This window comes from Mastomys coucha, unplaced genomic scaffold (genome assembly GCF_008632895.1).
Source record: "Mastomys coucha isolate ucsf_1 unplaced genomic scaffold, UCSF_Mcou_1 pScaffold9, whole genome shotgun sequence".
In the NCBI taxonomy this organism is placed as follows: domain Eukaryota; kingdom Metazoa; phylum Chordata; class Mammalia; order Rodentia; family Muridae; genus Mastomys; species Mastomys coucha.
The window spans coordinates 2,589,067-2,606,695 of record NW_022196915.1 but is presented as its reverse complement, the minus strand read 5'-3'; the positions used below and the strand labels follow the sequence as shown (position 1 = coordinate 2,606,695).

Below are 17,629 nucleotides of genomic sequence, written 5' to 3'. Positions count from 1 at the left end.
GGAGGATGAACATCGTTCCCTGGACCCATTATCTCTAGAGAGAAAAACTAGGGCGAGATCCCCCAAACTCCAGGTGAGCTTTCCTACCCAGGACCAGGGACACAGCCTCTTTAGAGAAGCTTTGACACCAGGGATTACCATCTTTTAATAAGCCCTCCCTGGACCACAGGAAGCTCTCTGCAGCCAGACTGCAGAGGGAATGCAGTTTTGATGTGGGCAATGGAGGAATGTGCAGCTTTTCGCAAAAGATAGATGCTCCTCCTGTCTAAAGGCAGCAATTTTTGAAAATGAAGCTGAGCGTTTAAAAATAAGGGCTCTGTCAGGGAAAATAAAACAGCTCCCCCTACATCCATTAGGTGGCCTTTAATTGAAAGCTGGAGAGCAGTCTGAGTCACGGGCAGGTGCCTTTTTCACCGCCCATGGCCTCTGGTGTGGTGAGAGGCAGGCGCTCTGTATCAGCAAGAATTGGACAGAACAGAGAGCAGAAAAACAGACTTAAAAATTAATTCTGTGTATTCTGCTAAATTTTCTCTCACTAAAGTGGGATTCATACATGTAAATCGAAAGTCTTAGAAACAACAGTAGCTGCAAGAGTGTATTTTTCCCAAGCAGGTGCTCTGGTGGAGACTCTAGTGTGCTAATTGCAGGCAAGTTCATGGTGTTTAAAAGAACTTTACCTTTGCATTGGGGACCTATTTGATCTCAAATCTTGGCCTCGTGCTGATATAATGTAGCTACTTTAATGTTAAAGATCAAGAAAGGGGAGCCTGTGGGTGAAATTCCAGCCCATCTCCTTGCTAATTTGATGAGAGAGAAGGGGAGTTGGAATAAATCACTAAATTAGCATTTCTATCTAAATTTATGATATCGGAGCCTTGCTGCTGGAAATATCACTTCCCTTTCTTATTCGAAGAATGTTCTGGGGAAGGAAGTGGGGGAGGGGGGCCAATCAAGGACAAGGTATAATGACACAGCTATGTGAAGCTGCCATAATGAGACACGTGGCTTTCTGCGCTAGCCTAAAAACTTAATTTAAAAAAAGAAGAAAATAATTTTGGTGTCTATTCATTCATTGGGTTTAGGTTTTTGCTGGTCTTGCCCTTCCTATGATAATGTTAGAGTTCCCACTGCTCTCTCCCCAAAGAGAGTGCGATACAGCCCTTCCTGCCAAGGTGAACCATCTACAGGATACACAGGGCAGAATCCTGTTGTAAAATTTCTAATAGGTTGTGTTGATGGCTACAAACAAGATCATGGATTCCTGAGGGTCTGCCTCTCCTCTCTCCTGGAACATGAGCATGCATAAGGAGAAGGACTTTGACTGTGGAGTCCACAGAGCACAAAGATGTAGTGTAGAGAGAATGTCCTGGGTGAGAAGTGTCACTGCCCAAAGCCACTGGTGTCAACCTAGCTTTTTCACACAAGGACGGGTTCTATTTTGGAAGCTTGGTCTCAGGCAATATATTCTAGATAACTGTGATGAGACTTCAATCCCTCGGCTCCCTCAGAGCAGTATCTGCTGCAGCAAGCTGAGGTCTCTCCCCCTGTTATTTTCCACTTGCTGGGTTTTTGAAGGCACAAATGTGCATGTCAGAGTTGCCTCCCTTTTCTGGCCTTTACACCACGCGGACTTTTTTTCCTTTCCTCTTCAGCTTTAGCACGGAACCATGTATAAAGTCATTGTGAACAATTCTACCAGGAGGACTCCAAACTGGCCTTGAAAATTCAACCCACTTGAGATGAGAGGAAAAGGCCCATCAAATTGTGGATAGTCATTTTTTTCCTACCAATTTAGGTCTTTAATGCCCTAAAACATTTGTAGATCCATCATAATTATTGGTATCTGTGAAAGGGCTTTGAATTACATGCTGTGTGTGGTTGCCATGGCAATGTTCAGTATCATCGAGAAGGTTATGACAGAGCTGAGTCCTGCCTGTGTCCATGGTGAATACTGCACACCAGATTTACAAACTTTAAGATTCAAGCTCTTTGGCAAAGTGTTTTGGAGTGTATTGGAGTGCATTTTGACTCTGTTTCCTTCTGCTGACATTCTTCCCCTCTTTCCCAGTCCAGATAGGAATCTGTAATTTAAGTGCAGATGATCTTTATGACCATTGCTCCGAGCAACAGGGGCCACTTACTCCTGGACTTTAGCTAAGGAGCTATTCTGGTACATTTTCTCCATAAAATAACTGAGAAGTTAAAAGCTTCAAACTCGTCTGCTTCTTGCCCTGTTCTATCTAGTATAACCCTAACAGTAAACTGGTAACTGTGGGATATACTGTGGACAGGCACCAAAGAACCGACCCACGTAATCTAGAAAGCAGATGTCTTTGATTGGTTTAAAGGAAATGGTTTCGAGCTAAAGAATGCTCTAGGAGCCCAGTGAATTTCTTTGTATTTTAGAAGCTAGTTTGCCCTCAGGGCTATTGATTTTCTTCTGCATCTTAAAACTCTCAAGATACAATGAATGTGCTCCCAGGTGTCATCTTTATGTATGTATCTTACTGCACTAGAGATCTTGGGATAATCCATTTCCTGTCCCGAGCCTGTTTTCTTGACTTTCTTCTAGATTGTTCTGAATTTGGGTGAGTCTCCAGTATGGTCAGCAACACCCAGAGGTCACCCGTTAAGCTTCTGAGTCCTGCTGGAGTTTCACCTCATGATTCCAGTCTTGGCAAGAAAATTTTATGCAACTATGGAAAAGTTCTTAGTGTGCCTGCTCCTCCCCCTGCCCCGGCCTCCCAGAGTCCCCTAGGCAGGAAGTAAAGACCATAGTCAAATATCAAACAACCTCTCCAAGCTTTGCCTTTCTGGCTTTTGCTGAGGCAGTGAGATTTCTCAGAAGGATCTCAAGGGAGTCTAGAGGAGTCAATGACTGTGGGGACTACTTAATTCTGTCTGATTCATGGCCACTCAACAACCATAAGGACAAGAAGAAGAACCTGAACACTCTCAGACCCCATGAGCTCAGAAAAGAGAAAGGCCCAGACTATCCTGGAAATGCTTGTCTCTCTAAAGACATTCTGTATCATGAAACTGTGTGGGCCCTGTGAGACCACATGTTCACAATTCATCCATTAAAAGGGCTATTTTAATTAGCAGGCTGGGGTTATTGACTAGTCCCAAATTTAGAAGATTACTACCTGTCTACTAGAACAGGATTGTGATAACTAAGCTTTCATGAGGCTTCATCATTTATAACCATTATTTCACTCAATGTCATATTTTGTGAGAAAAAAATTTTTTTTCACCTAAATTAAAATATTTGATCCAAGTGGATCATTTCTTCTGACCATAGTTTTTTGTTTATTTGTCTTGTTTTGTTGTTTGATTGTTTTGTATGAATTACCCAGCAGCCTTTCTTCACAGGGTCCTGTTGCACTATAGTAAATTTCACTGTTAGCCTAGGCATTAGCTCTGTGCCCTTCTTGGGATGCTCAGAATCTGTAAGTGTGGTCCTTGACAGAAAACAGAGCAGAGGCCACCTCTCCTAGCCAGTCAAAGGCAATTTTAATTAACTGGGGATTAACTAGGTCTAAGGGAAGTTGATCTCTCAGGGGGCCCTCACCTGACAGAGCCCAGGAAAATGCTGTTACGTGGTCTTCCAGAAAGATCGGTCTACATGTAGAAGCAGTGTTCTGTCTGAGTTGGCCATAGAGCCTTTGTATTCACCTTATATCGATGTTCATTTTTGTTTACTGAATTTCCATCCTGGGACCAAGTCCTGGTAGGGAACTATTTACTTATTTAAAAACAAAACAAACAGACACTCTTCAGCCCCTCCCCCTGGGGCTTCCAGGCAACAGGCAGCTCCAACCTAACACCAGCTGCCTAGCTTGGTGTTTTTCTTTGCCTTAGGTCCGTGCCCACCACCTCAGAAGGAAGCCTTCCATCATCAGGGCAGTCACTGTGTTTCCTCTCTTTCCCTCCCTCTTACCCATTGTCTTTTCTGCAGGGTGGACAGGGTCTTCGCTTGTCTGCCCGCCCCAAGCCTGCAAAGAAAAACTTCACAGATGCTGTCACGAATGGGCTTCCAGCCACTGAGGGTGTTGCTGTTTGTTTAAGGCAACATGTTTCCTGGTCTTGCAACCTTGCTTCCCAGAGTGGCCAGAGGATTATTCCACGGCGCCCCAACCCCCTGCTCTGCTGGTGGCAGGTCTGGGAATATGAACTGTTGCCTGCGGTCCTTAGCAGCCTATGACCTGGGTGGTCACACGACTACTTTTGGATTGAGATAGACCTGGAATATTTTCCTTTTAATGGTGAAATAAAGCACATGAGGTTCCTGGATCTCTTTCCCTTTGAACGTCACATGGTACAGAAATTAAGTCTGCCACTGCTCAGCTCACTCATGTGGTTTGTTCTATCCCATTTCTGTTGCTGTGATAACATATGATATCAAAAAAAGAACTTAAGAGATACAGGCTTTATTTCCACCATCATTTTCAAGTTACAGTTCATCATTTCAGGGAAGTAGGAACAGCTAGACGTATCACACCCCTCAAGAACAGGGAAATGATTGCATGTATATTTAGGGCTCAGCACATTCTCAATACTTAGTTCAGGACTTCTTGGTAGGGAATGGTGTCACCCACAGTGCCCTGAGTCTTCCCACATCAGTTATCAATCAAGACAACCCCCTATAGACATGCCTGATCTAGACAATCCCTCATCAAGACTCTCTTCCCAGGACAGTCTAGGGTGTATTGAATTAACAACTGAAACTAATCACACAGTGTCCCGCACTGCTTTTTGAGTGACATTCTCCTGACCCAGTGATTTTTGTGACCAAAGATGATGCCAAAATGCTTTTCTGAAAAATAAAGTTTTTACTTAGTGCCTAACCTTAAACCACTGTAATATATGCTACACATCTAAGCCTGATAAGACAGCTGTAAAGTTAGACACAGCCCACTGTCAGAATAGCACAGCATAACTCCTCACAAGTAGCTGTGTGTAATAATTAAACTGAAGGGGGTGATGGTAACTCTATCTCAGAGTAAGGATTTCTGGGCTATGCTCTTGCCTAGCAAAGGGCAGCTCAGCTATGCTTGTAATGGTGCCCAGTTCCCAACAGCTATAATAATAATAATAATAATAATAATAATAATAATAATAATAATAATAATAATAATAGTAATGTCACTGTTTGGTCAAGAACTCCCAACTCCCTCTGCAGTTTTAGCCAGACATAATTCTCACCCTGGCCTAGTTTGCACAGAAGAGTACAGTGTCTCCCTAGTCTGTACTTGACATTCCTTCAAAACCTTTTGAAGTCTGAACACTGTCCCTTTTCTTGCTGTCTGCTATGCACTCCCATCATTCACCCTGTGCATCACCCAGTGCTGCTCACCCAGAGTCTTGGAGAGAAACAGCTGCTGCTCACATTCTACCCTTTCCCTAGAGCCCGGCACCAATGATGAGTCTCCTCTAACTCATTTGAACTCCTGTGGCTTTCATTTACTCAATGAGGATTTTATTACAGCCTACTATGTGCTAAATACCACACCAATCTTTTCCACGGCTTTTTTCTATAAAGTTCTTCCCACATTGCTTGTCTGTCTTTTAGCTGAGGTCAAGTGTAGTGTTCTGACCACACTGCTCTGTGGCATCGTTAGCAGAGCTTCCTTGATGTAATTTCTCATAGACTGTGTTAGTTTCTTTTCTCTTACTATGACAGACAAAAATAAGGAAGGAAGGGTTTGTTAATGGTATATAGCTCCAGAGGGATTTGGTGGGGAAGACCTGGCTACAGGCAGGGAAGCCATGGCAGCAGAAGCAGGATGCTGGTCACACTGCATGTATGCTAAAAAAGCATGCAAAGAAGACCACGTGGGGCCAGGCTGTAAAATCTCAAGCCTGCCCCAGAGACATGCTTCTTTCACCAAGGCTCCACTAACCAAAGGTTCCAGAACCCTTGCAAATAACATCACCAAATAGGGGCCAAGTATTTAAATATACAAATGCACAGAAAACATCTTATATTCAACACACAGCTCAGACTGGTGACACCATGACAAAGCCTTGCCATCCACACAAGCCAGTTGACATTAAGTTAGGAATCAAGGAGTAGATGAGTGAGCACACCCTCATAGAACTGGGTTGGGGGTGGGGGTCTTGGCCCAGAAGAATGCAGAAACTGGCAGCACTGTTCTTTCTAATTAGAGAATCATTATTTTAATCATGTGTGTGGGAATTTTCCTATAAGGCCTTTAAGGAACCAGGTTTTTCTAATAAAGAGAATGACTATGCGCCAAGCTCTTGTTCCTTGTCAAGCACCGTGTTGTGGCTGATGCTTACCCACCCAAGCGGGTAGGACCATGCCCAGTCTTTCTTATAAATGAGGGAACTGAGGCCTAGTACAAGGCCACAGAGGCAGCTTAGTGTTGGGCTCAGAATTAAAATCCACATAGGCCTGAATAAAAACCTAGCTCACAACTGTACACTAGTCTCTCAATTAAAATTTCAGCCTCTGTGGAAGATAATGAGTGCTGTTACTATTACACATGACACTATCCAGAAGCTACAAAACCAGACAAGGCCGGTTAATTGGAAGGCTCTAGGGCGGTGATTTGGAAGTGTTAGAGGAGAGAAGGTGGCCCAACTTAGTTTCATGACAAAATATGGTGGGAGAGAGCCAGACCACTTCTTTCTGTGTACTTTATGAACAAGCAGGTTCAAGTTATTACTCTACTGAGGGAAGTTGGGAGTTTAGGTATTTAGGTACAGGAGGATATTTGAGTATCACTCGTTTTAAGATAGTTTCTTCACTGATGATAATAGGGCGTGAGTCACAACAATAGTCTTTCATATTCCCCAGGCGAGACAAAAGTAGGCTGAGCCAGATGTGAGTGCTCCCATTGTGGTTAATAAAGGAGTGAATAACATGAATCCCTGGTTTTCTCCTCTATAGGTAGAGACCCTGGCAAGATTTAATAGGTATAACGTAAGAACAGTTGAGAACTTCACAGAAAGAAAATACTAGAGTTTTGTTGAAAATGCTGGTATGCCTTCTTGATGCGGGAATAATTGCTCTTAGTGTTGCGAGCTTTGGCTATCCAGACTAGAGAATCCACAGGCAGTAAAATCATGGTTAATCAATAGAAGCTGTAATTATCCACTAAAAGTGTTAAACACTCAACAGAAGTCATAATTGATTTAAAAAGTGGGAGAGACCGACAGAATCATAGTTGACACCAGTCAGTTGACACACACAAGTCAGGGTTCTCCAACAGAAATCTCCACTGATAAAGCTGATGGCCACTCATTGGTCAGCAACTCCTTCCTTGTTTCATTGACAGAAACATTGTGATTCACCTTCTTAAGTTCAAACAGTGCCATGCTAAGAAATGCATTTAATGTTAACAGATATCTTATGAATCCAAGACTATCCTAGAGGCTCTGGCTATAACTCGAGCATCAGCATTCATTCAATCAACAAGTATTTATTGAACATCTACTATGTGTCAAATGCTGCCATAGCCCTAGCATACACTATCCTTCCAGGGGTTGAATAGCCATTTCATTCTCTCTCACCTCATCCAATCCCCTGTCATCATTCCAGGAAGCTGTAGTGGACACTGTGATGATACCAGTGTGTTTGCTGCAGAAGCCAGCCTCCCTGCCAGTCTTTTGCCAATAGCAGAAAGACATGGATACCAGAAAGGATGGTGGTCCTGAAGCCCCATAATGGGAAAAATTCATCATGTCTTTGGACTCTGTAGGCTATGACCATGCCCACCATCTGGCCATCCCTCATGTTATCCATGTGACCTTGAAAGCAGACAGTACTGTTGCTCAGTACTTCAACTTTCCTTGAATGAGTGAAGCTCACAAGAAGGAATACCAAAGCTGCTAAGAGAAGAAGCATCTTAGCATCTTTGTGTATCTCAGTTACAAAAGGCTTTGTTGATGAGGCAGTCATGGTAGCTCCCGGGGATATCTGGGTGAAGTAAGGTTAGAAGTATGAGACTTAGGGTCAAAAAACAGCATCCTAAAGTCTCAGCCACTAGCCCTGGGTCACTACAAAAGGGTCTCAACTTCAAGGCTGCCATAGATATTCACCTAAAGGCTTTCCCTAGAGGCCATGTAATGACTCTGAGATGACCATAAATGCCACTGGAGTCCTTGCTGTCCTTTAAGCTTCTAGCTAGTACAGAAAACTCGCACTCCTGCTCATTCTGGTGGAAGATGTCTTTCTCCGTGGTCTTCTGACACTACCACTTTCTTGGCCATCTTAGTTTTCACTGTCTGGTAAAGTGTTGCATATGTAACCTAGGATGGGCAGCTGGAGAAGACCAGGTAGTCATCAATGTGTCCTCCAGTTCCTGACTGAGGAGCTGAGAGCTCAGCTGTACAAAGTTGTGACCAGCTTACATCCCAGCGACAGTGAGGAGACTACTGGCAGGGTCTTGACTCCCAGGACAGGGCATCTGCTCTGCTGGGTCTGCCCTCTCCTGCCTTTTTCCCAATGCAAGCAGCTCTTCATCTTCTCCTAGTCAGCCTTTTAGTCTTTGCCCTACAGGTGTTTACTATCAACTTGCTTCAAGAAATATTATAAGTGAACTTCTAAAGCCCATTTTTAATACCTAAGGCCAATCATATGAGGCCTTTGATTTTGAGTCAGACATATATGTGGCTCTAAGTCACAAGAAACATGAGTTCCCTCAGAATTTCTCAAAAGAGAAAACCCTCATGGAATGCTGATATGCCCTCGGTATTCACTCATATTCTGTCTCAGCAAGGAATCGGGCAGCCCAAGGTTCCACACCTTCCATAAACTTACTATCAACGGGACATGAGAGTCCATGTGAGCATTGGCTCATTGGTTATGGTGCTGGCTTCCCAAGCAAGCCAGAGATAAAAACAATTCCATCTTGATGTTAAAACATCCTATAAAAACAAAAGCAAAAAACAAACAAACAAAAAAACACTAAATCGTCATTGGCCTGGGGCTCTGTGCCTCTCCTCATCCACACACAGTCCTTGAAGCTGAGGTCTCTAGCAAGAGTGAGGTTTATGTAGAATGGCAGGCAGAGAAGGAAGGCAAAGTTGTGGGTGACACAAAACTGTATGAATCACAGACAGTCTCTGTTTACCCAACACAAAGATCAAAATACCTCCCAGCATGTATCATAGTCAACGAGGGTTCTGCCATGCTGGGAATGATTTCCTGAAACTGAGACCTGCTGACACGCAGCCAAAGTCTGATCTGGAAAGCTAAGAAGTCCTATTTGGTTTCGGTCATTGTTTCTGAGCCATGCTGATGGGTAATTAGTGATGGATAAAGTTCCCCAGTTCTCTCTTATTTCCCTTGAATATTATGGTGTTCTTTTTCTCTGCTCCCTAGTCACTAAAAATTGCTGAACTGAATATTTGGGTTTTAATAAATTAAAAAACAGCACCTGTGGTTCTCACCTCTTTTGTTCCTCACACCCACACAAAGACTATTGCCTCCACCGTGTTCTTCTCGGTCAAAGAGTAATGATTTTTTGAAATGTCGAGTTAGTACCTCTGAGAACCAGGGGCGCCATGTAGTATTCTGAGAAAGGTGTCTTACCACAGAAAGCACACACTTCTCAGGTTCCAGGATACTGATGACCTGTTGTTTTAGATTCTGATCATTCTTACAACACCAAAGGTAGAAAAATAAACCATGTTTTCTTAAAATAATGTGTGTGTAGGGGCAACTGACAGCTCAGTAGTCTTAAACCAGATTTCCAGGTCCTTACAGTAAAACCATGCCAGTAACAATATGTTTATTTAGACTTTTCAAATCCTAGGGCACCTGTGTGAAAATCATGAACAACAGGCACTCCATAAGCGTTCTTGGCTCACAGTCGGTGAGCATTCGTGGGTATTAGTTAGGCTTCTGCTGTGGGTAATCAACTGCAGGCAAGGTTGTGCCCACACAAGAAGACTCTTCAGTGTATTTCCTGCCCTTGGGAAAATGGTTTGTGGAGTGGTTGTAAATCCCACTGCAACTGGTCAGGTAGAGCCCCATGTTTTTAATACTCAGGGCGGCAGCTCTCTGTCAGGCAATAAGAAGAGAGTGAAGATAGCAGAAGGGCATTTATCACCTGCTATGCCCTCATGTTGATTTGAACAAGCAGCATTCCATTAACCATGGCTTCAGAGCTGTCTGATAGTAACTGAGGGGACAGAGAGGATATGAGGCCCCTACTTTTGAGCCTAAACTTTGCCCATTCCATGAGTGTTCCACACAGTTTCAGGATATGTTGCTGAGTTTATCAAAGCATTCTCAGGAAGTTAAAAACAATAGCAACACACTCTGCACACATACGTAAATAAAGTCAAATAAAAATTTTACTTAATTTATTAATGAGGAGACTAAATGCAAAGCTGACTCAAAGGATGACATGAGAGAAATGTAGATAGGTAGGTAGGTAGGTAGGTAGGTAGGTAGGTAGGTAGGTAGGTAGGTACTTTAATCTAGCATGGGTTCCAGCTCTGTCTGATGTTTTCCAAGCAAATCGACTTGATATTCATTTTAGTGAGACACTAGCAGCCATCTGTAGTTTTGACTAGAAGAGTCTTTGGGGCTAAGGAGGTGAGAAGAACATGTCCCAGCCCCCTATAGGCAGTTGTGAGCTGCCCAGTGTGAGTGCTGGGAACAGAACCTGTATCCTCTGTAAGAACAAAAGTGCTCGTAGCCACTGAACTGTTTCTCTAGACCTGGGGTTTGGGGTTTTAAGTTCAGTTTTTGCAGCCATTCCTCTATCAGCAGACTGAGCTCAAGGTGCATCCCAAGGTGGGTTCTGGTTTCTTGTGAGGCTCTCTGTTTATCTGCTCATCTTCTTGCTTGCAGGGCTTTTTCCGCCGAAGTATTCAGAAGAACATGATCTACACTTGCCATCGAGATAAGAACTGCGTTATTAACAAGGTCACTAGGAATCGATGCCAGTACTGCCGCCTGCAGAAGTGCTTTGAAGTGGGCATGTCCAAAGAGTGTGAGTGGAATCTCTGTTTACTTATCTCTGCATATATGTGCTCTGCTTCTAAGATCCAATCATCAAGAGTGTTAACATAGGACATTCAGATGTAACAGGAATGTCATGCTGCCATGGTCAGGTGTAAAAAGAAATGACATGATGAAAGAAACATGAAGACTCTGACAAACTTGAGTGGTTGTTGCTGAAAACCAGGTCACAGGTGTTGTGGCTGTGGATTCCAAAAGGGTTCGTGACTCAGTGGGGCTCCCTAGCTGACAGCTGGTGAGGCCATGGCCCCTCTGCATTTTCATCCTGACAGTGGACATACTGTAGCATGTATGATGTAGGATGAAGGAGACAAAAAGCCATAATACTTGCAGAAGTACGGATTGCCTATTTGTAGACGGGAGGTATGGTGCACACTTGTTTTAGAAAGATCGTTTGGGCACTGGGCACACTGGAATTTTTGTCACATTGAATTAGCTTTTCTCTTCTAAACCGTCCCTTCCCAACAAGAATGACAAAGATACCTAAATAAGTTAAAAGTTGCCTATTGGGCCATAAACATCTAATACTAAGGAGTTGACTGTAGATGCATTAGTGTAGATGGATGTTATAGACCCAGATTTTTTCCATTGTTTACATTTTCTCCTTGGTGCTTCTACATAGGGAAGAATGTGATGGCAAACCGTTCAGCCATCAGGCCTAAAGCATCATAGGGATGAGCTCCAGGTGAATGACCCAGGCAGCAGGCCTAAGATGTCTCAGAGATGTGTCCCAGTTGAGACATGGAAGGCACTGCTACTTTTCCTTCATTCCATCCCTCAGGGGATGTGGAAGGCTCATTGCAGATGAGTCACTAGGCAAGGTGCTTATGGGGGCGTGGGGGACCTAGAGATGTCTTTGTCCTCCAAGAGCATAGGGCAAGAAGTCAGATACCCATTCATGTTTTTACTGTGCATTAGAAGAGCTGTGCTGTGAACCAAGGACTTTTTTTATAGCCTTAGAAAGGAGCCTGGACTAAAGAAAGAGAGCCCTGCAGCTAGTAACACCGCTCCAGTGGTGCCTGGCTTCTTCTGCTACCAACCAGCCCAGAAATTGTTATAGCTGTTTCTCAGAAGACACACACACACTTCTTAGCCCTATGTTCTGTAACTTTCCCTGGCTTCGTTGCTTGGGTTTCTATTCTTCAGGAATAGGATTAACATGATTAATATTAGACCAGCTGGTTGTCCATTTCGACCACAGTATTCAGTTCATTAAATGTACCTAGGCCAGTCTCAAGAGAGAGAATTCAAAACTCATCCTTAGACTGTTGGGACAGATGAGCTCTCCTTTCCAAAGCATGTGAACAGAAAGCAAGCAAGCACAATGAGGAGTCATCTGCAGGACAAGATGGGCCTTCTAATGGAAAAGCAGGTTACCGGTGATCGGTGATCGAAAGCGAGCTTTTGACAGCAGCCCTGGACTGCAGTGCCAGCCAACCCTACGGCCTCTGCCTCCATATCATTCAATTATGTTTACCAAGAGATACCCATTATGGCCTTTCTAAAGTTCTGTTCATACACAGAGTCCTCAGGATTTCTCCTGGGCTAGGCAGCCAGTCGGAAAGGTTGTGTGCAGAGCATTCCCTCTGGGAAGCTCTATTTGTACAGGACAGATCATGTGGCCACTTATTATTCAGCTACTTGATCTCTCCAAATGGAGTGAGTTACTGGTGAGCGAGAACTGTGGAGCTGGGAAGCTGATGTTCAGTTGTCTTAGGACTGACCTTTCTCCCCTGCCGGGAAAGGCCTGCTGACCTGAAGTGACCATATTATTTACATAAGTGATACCAGGAGGGTCACCTGATGTTCTGGGTTTTTTTTTTTTGGTTTGACACCCATGCCATGATATTTACCTGGGTGACATTTAGCAGATCGCCTGGTCACCTATTCAGGTCCTATCAACATGGAGGTCATATGTATTTTTGTGGAAGAACTTCAACTCAGACTAACGTTATAAACGAGTAAGTCAGATGTGAACTAGAAGAAAAGTCAGTAGTTTTATATTTATTTTGTGTGGGCTGGAGACCCATTTTCTGCTTATATTACTTAAAACCCATATCCTGTTTCCCTGTCAAAATTGGCAGCTTAGTTGGCAATTAAAAAAAATAATGTTTACATACACAGAAAAACCCCAGCTTCAACTCTCAAGGAACTTATCACCTTAATTAGATTTAAAAATATAGAAATGGGAAGAAAATGGGATCGTTATGTCCAACTACACAAAAATAAATGTTTTTCTTAGAAGGAAATTGGAGGGGAAATAAGTACTTGGAGTACAGAAATTAGGAGTCTAATAGAGTATTTTTTTTTTAAGCTGAAACTAAAGGAAGCAGATGAATATGAGAATTGTAACCAATTACCCCACACCATACATAATGGAGAGGAGCCTGGAGTAATAGATGCTTCTGGAATGTTAGAACTGAAAAGGGATCTTAGAGATTGGTTTCACTTGCTTGACACGCAAGCACATCTGCACCCAGAAAGGCGAACAGCTCGTGCCTGCAGTCTCCTCCTCTAGCTCAAGCATGACTTTTCTCCTCACCCATTTCTTTTTTCAACTTTGATGCCCCTACTCAGTCCCAGCCATGGAACTTGTCGACTTGTTAGGTCACTGGGCAAGATACTACCCAGGGATCCCAGAACTGCCTGAGATATATACAGTGTTCTCTAAGGTTGTGGAGCTACTATGAACCAAGAGATCCTGGATTTGGTATGTAGAAAATAGAGCCCTGGAAGATACCTAGCCAAGGATGAGAGATCCCTTGACTGAAAGTGACTGAAACTCTGAGTAGTTTAGCTGAAAATCAGCATATATCACAGAAATCCATGTGAGTTATGGCTTAAAGGGCGTGTGTGCCTTTATCTTCATCCATGCTGTATGCTGCTGTTGCCTTCCTAGTTGGAAAGCTGTTTCCCGTGGTGACAGGAAATGACAAAGATGACCACCAGCAACTCCAGGTTTGTCTTCCTGGAGGAGGGATGGAAGGGAGGAAGCAGTGAATGAGTGAAACAGACAGAGAGACACACTCAGATCATGATCATAGTCCAGGCTGTGGTCCTGTTGGTCTGATTTGTGTCATATACCCTTCTGTGAGCACAGTTGTCTGTTGTCATTGGTATATGTCTTAAACCAGCCCCTCCAGACTAGGAGGAAGGTTTAATTTACCCAAATAAAAGAACCAAAGGTATGAAAAAAGTATTCCTTAGCATATATTCAAAAAGATAGAAGTGTGTGGCTCAGGGGAAAGCTCTGTCTAGGACACCCTAGGCACTGGGTTCACCCCAAAACTGCCAAAAATACATGTGACAGCAGCATGTCTTCTGTAGACAGCAAAGCTTCATTTCTTCTTTCTGATTTTTCTTTCTTCTTTTCTTTTCCTTCCTTCCTTCTTTCCTTCCTTCCTTCCTTCCTTCCTTTCTTCATTTCCTTTCCTTCCCTGTCCTTCTTTCTGTCTCTCCTTGAGAATGACTCCCATATAGCCCATATGCACCTTCAGCCCACTATAGAGCGAAGATGGCCTTAAGCTCAAGACCTTCCTGCTGTGAATGTTCACATTGCTACTTCATTCTTTATGTTTGATGGGGAGCAGATAAATCGAAGAATCATGTTACTGTGGCAGGTAACTTACAGAGGGTTTTCTACATGTCATATATATATATATATATATATATATATATATATATTTATATACATTCATTTCACTCATATTCAGGCACCGACACACACATGCACACACACACACACACACACACACACACACACACACACAGTGCACTCTCTTGTCCCTATTCTCCCTCCTACTGGTTCCCTTTCTTCATTGTCTCAACTTTGAGCTGGAGCAATGATTCAGTGGTTAAAAGTGAGCATACTGCTCTTATAAAGAATCCAAGTTCAGTTCCCAGCACCTATCTTAGGGTGGCTCACAAACACTTAGACCTCCAGCTATGGGGCCCAATGCCTTCTTCATGCCTACATAGGCATCTGTACTTGTGAGGGCAAACCTACCCTCATACATACACATTAAAAAATTATATTATTAAATTATATTATTAAAAAAATAATTTAAATAGTCTCCATTTTATTTTTATGCTATAGATAGATAAAAGGATGAATAGATAGATAGATAGATAGATAGATAGATAGATAGATAGATAGAAAATGTGGGATTGTTTGGGTCTGGCTTATTTTGATTAATATGCTGATGTGTAGTTTTATCCATTTTCCTACAAATGATATGATTCCATTCTTTATGGATAAATTAAAGCATGTAGACCCCATTTTTTTATCTGTTTTCTGCTCACCTGATGATTGGCACCTAGACAACATGTTCTGTGTCTTGGCGACTGTGAATCACTCTTTCTATCCTACTGGTCCTCGAGATTGCCCTGGGAAACAAATTACTTAGGATGCTGTCCATCCTTTTATTTTTCATGGCAACTAAGATTCGGAGAAGTTAATTGTTGTGCTTAATAGCACAGTTATTAAGGAACAGGGCTGGTATTTAGAACAAGGAAGTTTTATATTTTATTCTTTATTAGTGTGTTATGTGTGTGTGTGTGTACTCTTGTACATAAACACACACACACACACACACACACAAATACACACACAGAGGTACGTACATATAGTTGTCAGTCATGGCTCTTGAATGGAGGTCAGAGGACAATTAGTAGGAGTCAGTTCTTTTCCTTTACCATGTAGATAGACACTAGAGATCAAACTCAAGTGGTCAGGCTTAGCATCTAGCACCTTTACTCATCTCACTGGCCATGGTAGAAGTACTTTGATTATAAAGTCTGCATTCAAACTGAAATATATACTGCCTACCATAAAAAGCAACTTTTAAAACTCTGAATTACTTTTTCTACTGCGTTTTACTGCCAGTGGTTAATAAAACCACCAGCACACTGCTTGTTCTATGTTAGAGCTGTATGTATTCTCTAGAATAGAAAACTGTGTGAAAATTTAATTCTGATAGATGAAATTTGATTTTAAATGTGTAAAGGGATTTGTTAGTAAAATGTACTCCTCTGCAGTCCACTGAAGTGCTAGGGCTGTGTCTAAAGCCTGCTCATGGTAAGTGGTGACAGGTCCTGTACTTTTGAGGCTTTACAGGCTGAGTGAGGCCTTGGGCTGCCATCTGACAGAGCATGGAATATTTGAGAGCGCTAATGGCGAATGAGAAGAATCAATTTTCAGCAACCATTCCAAAAGTGCTACAATGGAGACTCAGAGAAGGAGCTGCGGAAGCAAAGGGACTCCAAGCTGTAGGAAGAGCTCCTTGTGGGCTCGAGGAACTCCAAGAAATATAGAAAACAACATACACACCAGGGCCATTGCCCATCCTCAGCACCACTGTAAGAACTGCCAGCCTGGGCTACTTAGTTATTTATATATAGTGATTTCTGGGCCAGCCTGGGACACTGTGTGAGACTTTGTCCCAGGAGAGACAGACAGTGAGACACACTCAGATCATGATCATAGTCCAGGATGTGGTCCTGTTGGTCTGATTTGTGTCATATACACTTCTGTGAACACAGTTTTGTGTTGTCATTGGTATATGTCCCAAGCCAGCCTAGTATAAAGGTGCGTATGGGCTATAAGAAGCAGTAGGATGAGCTTTAGGCATGGATAATCCTCTGTGGTTATCCATGACAGACACAGCATGACACTGCCCTTGCCATGACAGCAGAACAAGAAAGCCAGGCTTACCAACTGAATAGTGCGGAACTTTAAGCCAAAGTTTTTATTTTTTAAGGTCTGGATTTTTGAGAACTTAAATTTTAAACAATGTTTTTGGCTATGTAGGCCATGATATTTTAGAGACTGTTTTGGCTTTGTCAAGATAACATGGTGTAGAAAGGAAAAGCCAGCAAGGGATTCTGGTTATGGTCCACCTGGACCCACTTGCTGGACCCACAGCTACTCTGAGTGGCTGGCTCAGCGTGCTCTGTGATATGTGTAGCCACTCCATCACCTCTGCTATGAGCTTCCTCCCACAGTCACAGGCTGCAGCCATGCCGACCTGTGCCACATATAAACTTGCTCCTCCCACTGAACCCCAGCTGTCTGTGGTTGTGTCCTTTCCTCTCAGAAGACCCCTGAGTCCATTCCATAGGCGAGGCAGGACATTCACTCTTCTCATAGTGCTTTGCACGCACCTCTATAACTCACAAACTTACTATTTATTGTTATATTTCAGTGCAAGGTTCGTACCCTGTTTATAATCTCTGGGAAAAAAAATCACTTCTCTGCCTCTTGGCTACAACCAATAAATAAATAAAGTTCATACACATACAAGGATGTAAATGTCCCCTGCTTTTATCTCTTGTCCCCATTCCTACCCACCAAGTGTCTTCCCAGAAGGTCCTTCTCCTACTTCCATGCCTTTCAGTGACCCCCAGCAGCACTGCATTTAATTAGGGTTGCTTGCGTGAGCACAGAGGAGGGAGCATTTGGTTGAGTAAGGGCATCTTACCAGTGATCAGCCATTGAGGGATATGCCTCTGCACCTTTCAACCACCATGAAGGGCCTAGAGCTCCTTAGGGAACAGTGGCAACGTTACAGGCCCTATCTTCATGCATGACGGACTGTTGATAGGTCCAGTCTTACACAGACCTTTTAC

The 17,629-nt window shown here is 43.1% G+C and overlaps 1 protein-coding gene across 5 annotated transcripts in view; it reads left to right on the top strand.

Moving 5' to 3' along the window:
• The window catches only part of Rarb (retinoic acid receptor beta), a 632,162-nt gene that overhangs the window by 550,892 nt on the left and 63,641 nt on the right, over nucleotides 1-17,629 (top strand). For all 5 annotated transcript variants that reach the window (XM_031361094.1, XM_031361095.1, XM_031361096.1 and 2 more), the window contains one exon: nucleotides 10,832-10,973. In XM_031361094.1, the coding sequence (XP_031216954.1) occupies nucleotides 10,832-10,973 (142 nt within the window). The remainder of the gene's footprint in view (nucleotides 1-10,831; nucleotides 10,974-17,629) is intronic.